The sequence below is a fragment of the Colletotrichum truncatum genome (genome assembly GCF_014235925.2).
Source record: "Colletotrichum truncatum strain CMES1059 chromosome Unknown Contig_0004, whole genome shotgun sequence".
Classification (NCBI taxonomy): domain Eukaryota; kingdom Fungi; phylum Ascomycota; class Sordariomycetes; order Glomerellales; family Glomerellaceae; genus Colletotrichum; species Colletotrichum truncatum.
Window position 1 is genome coordinate 1,218,329 of NW_027222401.1, and position 11,147 is coordinate 1,229,475.

Here is an 11,147-nt window from a genome sequence, read left to right on the forward strand (position 1 = left end):
GGTAGCTCTGGCCTCCCTGTTGCATTTGGTGGGCCGCCACGCTCCCTGCCCTTTCATATTTCACCTTCTCATAGTCCCGAGATTCTGGTTCCCTTATTTTCACATAGCCGCGCTCCTGCATTTCCAACCTTTCTTCTGGATCGTAAAGTATCAAAACACTCCTCAGATGATCCGAAGCCACTTGATCTAGCTTCAAGCCAGGGCTGTTGTCGAATGCCACACATCACCGTTACCTGCTTCAACAATGTCCTTCTTCCAAGGAGACTCCCGTCCAGGTGAACAACCAGCGCCACCTCCACGCGCCCTTACTCCTGTCGAGGTTGGAGTCATCATCGGCACCATTGCAGTCTTCATCGCCGCCCTTGCCACCCTGTTCTTCTACCGCAATCGCAAGGCCAAGAGACGCCGCGCCGAGAGCAGAAATGTCGCTGACGACGATGACACGCAACCAGACACGGGCCAGAACAAGAACGACGACACATCATCTCGGGAGGCGGAAAGCGATATGGTATCACCTTCGACGAGGAAAAAGGGAACCAGGTCCGGGTTTAGAGCTATGAAAGTGTACGAAACTGATGGTAAGCGAACTCGAATGTCTGACTAGATTAGTGCTGATCTTGGACGTAGTCGAGAGAGGGGAGGAGCACGAGATGCGTGACAGAGCCTGAACTTGCCTCACTCGTGCAGTAACTGGAATGGCTTCAGCTTCAAGCAGGAGCCTGTCTTCTCGAAAAACCAAATTGCGTACAACACAGTACCATGGGCTTGAAACCCTGCCATAGTCGTTCATCCTGATAGGAAAAAAGTGGCTTGTGGAGCATCTGCAGTTTATCATCTGTATTCAGCCACTCTTGCGCATCGCTGTCGGTCAGCTTTGTCGTTCTAGCGCATGTCTTGTCCTCGAATATTGACAATACACCATCAAAATTTACACCGCGACGCATACGAAGAGTGCTGTGATCGCATCCGCAACATCCTTGCTTACAACTAGGCTTAAAAGCCGTCGATGCAGTGATACATTAGAGCAAGGACAGCTGTCTAAGAAAATGTAATGTATTGACGCCAAATCCTAAACCAACATTGAATCACGACAAACCAGATAAATAAACATTCTGAACCGCTTCGTGATCTTACCTAAACGCCACAGATGCTTCCAGACCTATCCGCCCCATACTCCTATCATAGAATCCGTAGATTATCATGCTGTTATTGCTGGCCAGGCTTAGGCATATAGCGACTCCTAAACGCTTGGCTGATGCTGAACCTGCTTCCAATGGCGCCGTCTTGCATCTTACTCGCGAGGGCCTCTTCAAGAGCTGATTGAGTCACTGATGCATCTATTGTACTTTAGCTCAGGGTTCTTGTTCAGTCGAATACCAAAAGGGACCTACCGTCCAAGTCACTGAAGCTGCTACCCATACTCGGTGTACCGCCGTCACTACCATCCCGTGAGTATCCCTTACTCTTGGAAATGGGGCTTTTGCCGGAAAGCTCTGCTGGCCGACGAGGAGAGAGCGGACCAGTCGGCCGACGCTCTCCCGTTGAAGGATCACGGGAGACCAGGGCTGGCGAGCTGGTCGATGAGTCCGACGTCTCCGAATGGTGGATCCTCTCTTTGCCCTTAGGGGTCCGCCGCAGATTCCGCGGGTCACCACGCAGGGTAGAACCCATGTCTTGTGCTGATGCGTTGGAGGATTGCGGTTTGTATTGTAGGAAAGCGGGCTCGGCGTCATCGTCTTCATCATCTAGATCAACCACTCCATCGCGTTGTTGGAAGCGCGGAGGGCGCCGAATGATGCGCGACTGTGCAGGGCTAGACTCATCATCAGATGACGTGGGGGAGCTCGATTCGTCAGGAGGTGATGTTGGTTCAGGGCTTCGAGGGGTGGCCTGGATCGGTAAAGACGATAGCCGACGTCGTTGACCTTCGTTGGATGGCCGCGAAGCAGCAGGCTTGCTCTGGCGACCTGAGGAACCTTCACCTAGGTTGCGTGTTATAGTCCCAGCAGAAGCGTTACGAGAGATGTTCGGTCGAAGGGAGGTTGTGATTGGGGTCGCCGGTGTACTAGCATCGTTGCGAGGAAGGGGCGACTCTCGACGGATGGAGAGAGCGGACGTAGTTCTCTGGTGGGAGTGAGGCTCGGCGCCTGGAATCGGAGAGGGGGTGGCGGAGCCTTTTGCCGCGGCCGTCGCCTTGCGGACTTGAGCTCGGAGCTGTGCGGTGTGTCGCTCGGTGAGGTAAGCTACTTGTTGCAGAAGAAAATCGACAGTTACGCCAAAGTGGGCAGCTCTGGACAGTAGGTTAGCTTGATGGGGGAGTCGCCCAGGTCCGTGGGATACTAACAGTTCGTTCCCTAGACAAAGGCAAGTTAGCTACATGATTGGAAGAGGAAGGTCTAGACGTACAGTCAATTTCCGTCTTAGCTGCCCCAGAAAGTATGTTCCACAGCACATCATCCTTGGTGGAGTCCCAGTTGACCTGTGTGGATAGAATCATATTAGCAAAGCCGCGCGTCGGAGGGCCTTGGGAAGGGTGTCGATGCGCGAGCGGGCTTACCGGAGGGGGGTCCGCGAACTCGCCCCGTAGAATGGGTAGCCGGACGAAGACTGTGTATGTGGGATCATTCATGCCGTACGTCTGCTCATCATGCTTGCTGGCGTAGCTTGAGGTGATCACGGCGGGAGAGGAGCTTTGGAGGAGCGTGACCTTGAGAAGGAGGATGACGGAAGTGGTTTAACTCGTGGTGAGCCTTATCGGAGCTGCGGGAGCGATAAGGACAATCAAATGCAGCGGCTGCTGGCGGCTGGCAGACAAAGGCACGGTTGACGCTTGGGCCACACTGCCTCAACGTTTGGATACCGAAACAGGTGGCTGTCCTATTGTTGTCTCATTACTTATCTTTAGTTCTGCTGCATAACGATAAAAGTAGTTCTATTCCAGCCAAATTTAACGTTACGCTGATGTAAAGGGCCCAATGCCGCCAAAACAGAGTCAGGCCTTCCCACAGTTCCATTCTTATTCGTTCACTCTCATTATATAACGTCGTGCGGCATTGAATCCAAAAGAAGCTCTAGCTCTGTTGGCTACGCAGTTCTGAACTCTCAGTCTCAGACATTGGTTTCTTATCGGGAAGTAAGCATAGGCGTTGTTTTGGCACACATTTAGACAACTCCCCTTAACACATGCTCTCTGGTTGTTTAGTCTTCCAAAAATGGATAACAGGAAAATTCCTTGCCATTACTCAATGATAAGTCTGATATGCTGTAGTGGGTAAAATGATGCACTCTCATGTTCAAGATGCTATGCGTAGCCCTGAGACCGCTTTCTACTTGGAACTAAACCCGTAGCTTTTTATTACGACAGACTATGAAAGCTGGGAGATACATGCCATATATATGTGCTGGACTCCTTTTGGTTTGCCAAATATCCCAATCTTGCCCCCCGCAGCATAATGCCTCTTTGAGTCCCTGGAACAAACAGCATATAAGTGAAAACTTTGGCAACGTAAAAAAAATCAACAGTGCGTTTTTAAAGCTTCAAAGACGCTCTGAGAGCCTCTTCGTTGCGTGGGGTGAATGTCACATGGTATGACTTTGGCGCAAGGACCAGATTTCTCTTGTCCGCAACTCCTGTGAGGGGGTTTGAGTCGATAGCTTCATTCGTTGAGATTTTGAAACTGGTGAGCATTCGGAGGAAGGTCAGATACAATTCGCGATTTGCCAGCAGAGTTCCCGCACACATCCGATACCCCATCCCGTAGGTGAACATTGGCGCTTCGGGAGACTCCAACCAGCGCTCGGGTCGGAATACTTCAGGGTCTTCCCAGAGCTCTCTATCTGTGGAAACGTTAGGTAATGTTGTTTGAGGCGTATAATAGATGACTGACCCATGTTGCAAGCCCAGGAGTTGAGAAAAATAATCGTCCCCTTGGGAATCAACTTTCCTTCGAACATAAAATCCTTGTTTGTTGCGCGTGGGAGAGAAAGCCGGAGAACAGTGAAATATCTGTCAAGTTCGTAAGCACTCACTAAGCCCTGTTTCAAAAGAAGCATGTTTACCTAAGACTTTCGCGGACCAGGGCCCTGATATAAGGGCAGTTTTGGTCGTCGTTGACATCACAGAGAGGGTTTGTCACATCGTAGAACTCTTGAATGGCTTCGAAGGCTTTCTGCTGGATCTCAGGGTGTTGTGCCAAAAACCCTATCGCCCACGTTGTGACGGTTGAGAACGTTTCAAACCCGGCCGATAACATTGTGAGGCTGATTGAGGTCAACTCGACGTCGTCCAGCTTTGCCTCCTCGTCGAGCATAACGTTGGCCTGGATACAAGGTTCGTATGTGCCATTTTGAACCTTTTCCTTCAGGTCATTGTTCAGCTTTGAGAGATAAATATCTCGGCGACGTCTCATCTCTACAGCCTGGCGTGTTCCTGCTGAAAAGGGGTTCATTCGCATAAGAGGGATATAGTCCTGCAAGTTATCCGTAACGCTTCGGAAACGACTAATGTTGACCTCGACATCGATAATCTCCTTGAACAAGGGATTCTCGTGACTTGGGAATCGGAATCCCCAGTTAAGGGTTACAGCTAGCGAAAGGCTGAGTCTTTGGACGAGGGGCATGGGGTCTACAGGCACCTTTCCCGCTTTCCCGTAAATGAAAGCATCCTTGAGGAAGTCTTTCGTCTCCAAGTCCAGATGAGGAAGATAAGTCTTTATGGAGGGGCGGTTGAGGGCCGACGCTGCCCCCTTCCGGCGTCTCTTGAGAGACTCATTGTATGGAGACGTGCCTATAGTAGTACCGGCAGTATTTGCCACGATCTGATCGACGACGTAAAATCAGCAACGATTGTTAGAACTCTGAAAGAAGTGAAAGTCACCTTGTGAAATGTATACAGCTCGGGGCGCGAGGCAACCGCTTGTGAGTTGTGACCAAGAATAACTTTGGCGGCGGCAGCGCTGTTTACGACCAAGACCGGAATGTTACCAAGTTGGACCTGATAAACTGCACCGAATTCCTTGGACCACTCTCGATATTTCTCGGCGGCGTCGTGGCGAACTTGATATAGATTCCCAATAAGGGGAAACCCTCTTGGCCCGTTGAAGGTGGAAAGGCGAGCCTTTGACCTGAAAACCTCATTCACTATGACATATACCAAAAGGGTTACTGCCAGGCCCTTGGAAAGAAACTCAATCGGACGGTCCGTTGCCTCCCGGCCCAAAATCTGGATCAGCTCCGCGATGAGCATAACGATATAATAATGGTGGCTAGCAAAGATGGGTGGATTGTGTTGTGTTGAAAGATTGAAAGAATGAAAACCCGCAACGGTTCCCAAACGGCGACCCGAGAGGAGTTTATAATACTCGAGCATTGATATGGAGAAAGTAAATTTAACTCAACGCTTGGAAAGATCTTGATCTTGCACGCACGCATGACATGCAAAAGAGGAACGTTGTGAAGCCGGGCGGAATTTTTGGCCCCGAATTCCGCTTTCCGCCCTCGAGATTTTTCTGCCATACCCAAACCCTTTGCGAACGCACTAAGCCAGGAAAATGGTACAAAGCTCAAATATATTGTGTCATATGTTATCATAAGTCTTTGGAATAGTACGTGAGATTGGCTATCTCATGACGGAGACGAGCAACTCTTCCCATTTGATCAATTCGTGCAATATGCTAGATCAGTTCATAGGCTTACGAGACTGGCGAAGGTTATCATATAACCATGATCACGCTACATTCAGGACGAGATTGCGCGAATATTTGCCAAAAAAAAAAATAGATTGAGCTTGCAGACGAAGAGTTTGTGAAGCTAATGAGGTTTTGTAATCATCACGATTTCGTACTAGCATTCGAGGGAGAGATCTCTTAGCCACACCAGGGAAAAAGGTGATATTGACCCTGGCCACGCTAAGATGAACACAATCAAGCAAATTTCATGTGTCAGTGATAAGATTTTGTGACCGAAGAGATTGTACAATCGATGTAAAATAAGGGGATAAGCGATTTATAGGCTATAGCATATCTACATAGAACTGTGATATGTCTATCATTGGAGCAAGGCTGTTTTCAAGATGATCCCCAGAAGCATCTATACTCTCGCCGCAACTGCCAATGACTGGATATGGGGATAATAAATCGCCTCCACTATCCATGGCGTTGAAAAAGTCGCTTAGATCCTGGGCCATTTGTCCATTGCTGGTTGGTTCCTCGGCTCGCCATGGCTCCTCCTGTGCATTGCGAATCTCCTCGCTGCCAAGCTGTGGTGCATTTCGTGACGTTAATGAGACATCAACACCGCTTGAAGAAAGTGGCGGAGTCACAACTAGACCATGTTGCGGAGCAGAGTGCCTATCTTCACGAGGTATCGGGGTGTTAAGTCCTAGCTTCCTCCAGGCAAGTCGTAGATCGCCAACCATTTTCCAAAGCCGACTTGAAACATATGATTTCGCGCTAAGCCCGCGGATCAAGTCAAGAGCAAGATGAAACTCATCTCGAACTATTGCCCCGTATTCTGAAGGGGCAAGTGCCACAACCAGAAAAATAACCCCCAGAGCTGACACCAGAAAGTGATTGAAGCACATCTGCTGGGTCTGATAGATATCTGTTGACCTATTCAATGAACTCAGCTTCTGGATCGTGTCCTTGGCGCGATCTATGAGTGACTGGACTTTGGTTTTGTTTTCTTTGAAACTCGACGAAGACTGTAAAACTGGCTGAAGAAGTAGGATCTTCATTTGGTTCGCCCGCAAGTGGAGAAGAAGCTCAAGCCTTTGAGGCCCTCTTGAGGTTTCTGTCCATTCCTTTGATTCCCAATTCGGACTCAGCCTTAGTTCTTCCGGAAGCTCCTCATACCACTTATCAATGAGATACTGTAGGTAAGAGACCTCATCTTCTCGAACTGCCCCTGTCGTCCTGGCAGAGTTGTACGATGTGGACCATACTTTATTACCGATCTGGCTATACGTGACCATGGCTTTGAGATAAGGAATGTCGTCACCCTAGAGAAAGATCATTAAAGTTTCACTTACAAACTGTTTCTGCGTGAAGCTTACTGGTTCTGGCAGACTCTCGTCGACATCGCAATGGTGGATAACAAAGGGGAGGCCAGCGCCGAAGCCCCACCGGCGGTCGAGAGTGTAGACACACCAAAATAGGCGCAGTGCCACTTTGCGGCTTTCTAAATCTTTGAATAGCCTTTTGACTGTTGACGATTGATGGAGGCCAACTTCTAGACACCATCGGGCGGAAACTCCAACCAACCTCCAAGCTTGTAAGTCATCACCCGTCATGAAGCTGTAGATGGCCTATGCTTATGGTCAGCGACTTGGTCATGAGTTATGTGCTCAGTACGTACCAAGAGAACAAAGATCATCGTGTTCTTAATCCCTGCTGGTTCCCAAAGCTTGTCATGTGATGATTTCCTTACACCAAGAAAAAGCTTTCTACCGAGTTGGCTGGACCCGCCCGCTTCAACAACTGAGGCCACCGAGATGATTAGTTTGACTAAATCCAGATCCTGAGGGTCGATGACGGTAGGCCCAGGCATCGAGGTAAATGCGAAACCGTTTTGTGAACCTCTAGACATGGCCCTATACAAGGAACGAACCTTGTCTATCAGCTGCGGCATATCAAGAAAGGGGTATTGAATCCCGATTTCTACTTCATAGATATTGCACAACCGAATCGCTTCCTTTTCGTCAATGAGCCATAGAGGATCCACTGAACCAATGTCTAGTTCAAGGGGTAACTGGTTAGACAAGGAGGGAGACGGGGGCCTTGTCCGTTCAGCAGACGATGTGGCCCCTTGCTTATCTTGATCGATCATAGCGATTCCCTGCGCTCGAAGGTGCGATCGGGCAAGATTGATGTTGAATGTGTAACTGGCTGATGATTGGCGATTGTCCTGTACTTGATTGGCCTCGCCAGTGGAAATATTTTGATCTGATCGAGGCAACCTGCTACTGGGGTCTGAGTAATCGGGCGAGATTAAGCGGCCGCCAGAAACATGAGGAGTATCATCAACCGGGAGAGTTGATTGCGCAGGGGATTGTAGCATCTGATGCGAAGACTGTTGGCGTAGCAGTGAAAGGTCGCCTTGAAGTGAAGCTATTTGTTCCCTAAGAGACCGAATAGCTTGTGCATCGCCGTCACTAAGGTCTCCAAGTTAGAGCGCGAACCATACAGCCCAACTAGCACGAACTTACGTCCCATTGATTGAATGCTCCCGCTGTTTCTTGGAAACAGGGTAAGTACCTTTGACTGTCAGTTAGTTCAAGATGACGGCTGTTGAAAAAAGGTCTTACAAGTTAGGGATTGACGTGCACATCGCAAACAAGGGCTTCTTCCATTGCATTTGCTCTTTCTCTTTCTGCATTCATAGCTACAGTATCAAGGTCTCGGTGTTAGTGACAATATACCTAAATGTTTACACAATAGGGCCAAGTTGAAAATATCCTACCATGCCTTGGAGATGTATTTCCCTCGTGTACTTCGAGGCTTGGTTGTAGCAGTATTCCCAACTGGGGAGGCTGGTGGGACGGAAACAGGTCCAGAATCGGAACTGGGCAGATCCATAGTGAAAGGAAGTAGCTTAACAGGTCTTGATCCTACTGATTTGTTTTTCCCCACGCCATGCAGCCGGCATTTCTTTCAGACAGTGCCGTCAGACAAAAGTTCGTGGGCAAAACATGCACGAAGTAAGTGAGCGGAATTTGGAAATGAAACCCCGGGGTTTCGAGTCTTGGGTGACGGGGTTCCCCGCAAAGCCCCTCCCGTCCCCCCCGCAAGATCCACGCCCAGCATCACTGCGGCAGGCTTAGCTTAGCGCCATGAAAAGCAACTGGGATATCTGACGTATTGGCCGAGCGATAGCCGAATGCTTCTGTGATTATAGATCCGATTACGAAGCAGTCGTCTTTATGATTTTTATTCCAATTATGATTTCGGCACGTTATGGTTACGAATCCAACGAGAACTCAATATTTAAGTACCTGTTCCAAGCCTGATAGTTCGAGTTGGAAGACATGTGATGTGATGAATCCGAGCGAATGCATTTGGAAACTTGGTTACAGTAGAGAATGCAAGTAGCTTGAGAGAAAAATAGAAGAAATACCGTGTAGCTAACTCAGCCCGACAGGTGCTCAACAACACTAAGAGGAGTCTGCCATAGACCTCATGCGGATTTATTACGCAACAGTGCCATGGAAAGTAACTCCCTGGTTATCTCAATGCACACGAAGAACGGGCTGGGGTGAAGCGGGGAAGCGGAATGATCGGAAGTGTGATCAGACATATGGAGACTGGACCGGAATTTGAGAGCAATTCCGCTAATACAGTATGCTTCACCAACCCCAACGTACTCGCCGCACTGTTTGACGCCCGCTACTCAGTACCGAGGTGAAAGCGATGACAATCAGATTCTCGAATATGGATCGGTTCGAGGGGGTAATATCCAGGAATTACAACCTTTATTGAACTGGTTTGAGTTTCGAGCCAAATGAAGCTGAAAAAAGAAGTGGCATCCTTCTTCATTTCAATTGTGAAATTGCACGGTGTCGTTGGTTTCGTTGCTTTTCAGGTAAAACTTGGCCACCCTTGTAACAGTCGAATGTGGCTAGAAGTGATTAGACTGGGGATTGTTTGGCTGTATTCGATTTAACCAATTGAGATTTACAGGGAGTGGTTGGTGTGTTCCGGGGGAAGGGGGGCGGCAAAAGCTGGCAACCACAGGTGAGACTTCGAGGAACAGTGTTTTGACACAAACAGCTAAATGAAATCAACCGTGTAGCCAGCCGGTGATTCGGATATTAAACAAAAAAACTATTGCATGATATTACCTGAGTGGTACAAAATCAAGGCATTAGACCTCTGAATGGGAAAAACAAAACACGCAGCCTTCTTCATGTTGGACATGAACTGGAAACTAACATACACAACCAAGAGAACTCGGAGAATTGTCATGGAAGCAGACATTAGAGCCTTTCAGACTCTAGGACTTGCGTCTTTGAGCGATCTAGCTTGGACGTGGGGTGTGGGCATTAAACCTTTGCAACAAGTTCCTTTATTCACTACCCCTTGCAAAAAGTTGTTTAGTCCACATTGAAGCTACGAATCCGCTTGCGGTCAAAAAATTGAAATTGCAAGGTTGGCCGGAAAAACAGTTATTTTGCGACAAGCATGGAGAAAGAAGAAGCAACCTTATAAGAGCAAACTGAATATTGATCAGTAACTGTTGGTGACTAAAAATGTGTGTGTGCAGTCATTAGCACAGTCATTTTTGCCAACTTTTAACCATACTCCCGGAGACCGACGGAACGCCCAAGGAGAAGATAAAAATGAAGCTATTTATTTTTTTGAGTACTGCGTTTACCGCTACGATTTTTCTTCAAGCCGTACCAGCTCCGACGATCTTCGTCTGGTTTCCAGTTGCTGGGAACCTTGTTCTTGGTACTTCAATAGGGATTACGGCGGCCGGTCTAAAAGATAGAGAAAAACGCGAAAAGAAAGTAAAAGAGGACCAGGAGAGACAGAGAAAAGCTTCACAGCGTCGAAGCCTCATTCATGTGCGTAAAATCGCACGTGAAGTTGCGGCAGAGCTGGGTGGTCGTGAAGGTCCTGGCTCAGCTCCCCCTGGCGTTCCCCAGCACAACTGGAACGATTGTTATCACGCAGCACTTGAATCGGAGATTTTCGTCGAGGGTCCGACCCGCGAACGTGGCATACGAGCTACCAACGTACCACCCGTGTGTATGGTTCTTGCGAACGTTCTTGGGGGCATTTACAACGGCACCCAACCTACGCCCATCCCCTGCGGTTCGGATTGTATGGACTGGATCAACATGACTCCAGAGTATTACGACGGAATTCGTTCAATACTCAACAGCAAACCTTTGAATCTCCGTCACAAAAGAGGGTAGACAGACCAGTGATCAGTCACTGGCAGCACCATGGCACAATTGCAAAGGCACACATTGGCTACGGCAGTACTCAGCACTGGCAGACACACGCTCTCCAATTTCTTTTCAACTGTACAATTTCTTTTTGCCTTGCTCTTGCCCAGTCACGGCAGATGAAGTCGTAAAGGGAAAAATGGACTAAAGCTTTTTAATAAAAACATGGCATTTTTTCTGACTTCAAGTGATACCTTGC

The 11,147-nt window shown here is 48.6% G+C and overlaps 5 protein-coding genes across 5 annotated transcripts; 2 read left to right on the forward strand and 3 right to left on the reverse strand.

Moving 5' to 3' along the window:
- Positions 1-244: 244 nt before the first annotated feature.
- CTRU02_207125 (uncharacterized protein) lies at positions 245-604 on the forward strand (the record flags this gene model as incomplete). Its single annotated transcript, XM_036719493.2, has 1 exon — positions 245-604. One exon carries the CDS (start codon positions 245-247, stop codon positions 602-604), a length of 360 nt encoding a protein of 119 aa, XP_036589200.2.
- Positions 605-1,206: 602 nt separating this feature from the next.
- Positions 1,207-2,629, reverse strand: CTRU02_207126 (uncharacterized protein; the record flags this gene model as incomplete). The annotated part of the gene is made up of 4 exons (XM_036719492.1): positions 1,207-1,337; positions 1,392-2,354; positions 2,407-2,479; positions 2,558-2,629. 4 exons carry the CDS (start codon positions 2,627-2,629, stop codon positions 1,207-1,209), a joined length of 1,239 nt encoding a protein of 412 aa, XP_036589199.1.
- Positions 2,630-3,529: 900 nt separating this feature from the next.
- Positions 3,530-5,245, reverse strand: CTRU02_207127 (3-hydroxyphenylacetate 6 hydroxylase; the record flags this gene model as incomplete). The annotated part of the gene is made up of 4 exons (XM_070204839.1): positions 3,530-3,837; positions 3,888-4,006; positions 4,060-4,817; positions 4,847-5,245. 4 exons carry the CDS (start codon positions 5,243-5,245, stop codon positions 3,530-3,532), a joined length of 1,584 nt encoding a protein of 527 aa, XP_070061372.1.
- A 765-nt stretch (positions 5,246-6,010) lies between these two features.
- Positions 6,011-8,573, reverse strand: CTRU02_207128 (fungal specific transcription factor domain-containing protein; the record flags this gene model as incomplete). The annotated part of the gene is made up of 6 exons (XM_036719490.1): positions 6,011-6,997; positions 7,052-7,303; positions 7,354-8,149; positions 8,204-8,252; positions 8,303-8,379; positions 8,458-8,573. The coding sequence occupies 6 exons, from the start codon at positions 8,571-8,573 to the stop codon at positions 6,011-6,013; spliced, it is 2,277 nt and encodes a 758-aa protein (XP_036589197.1).
- Positions 8,574-10,333: 1,760 nt separating this feature from the next.
- On the forward strand, positions 10,334-10,915 carry CTRU02_207129 (uncharacterized protein; the record flags this gene model as incomplete). Its single annotated transcript, XM_036719489.1, has 1 exon — positions 10,334-10,915. The coding sequence occupies one exon, from the start codon at positions 10,334-10,336 to the stop codon at positions 10,913-10,915; it is 582 nt and encodes a 193-aa protein (XP_036589196.1).
- Positions 10,916-11,147: the final 232 nt, after the last annotated feature.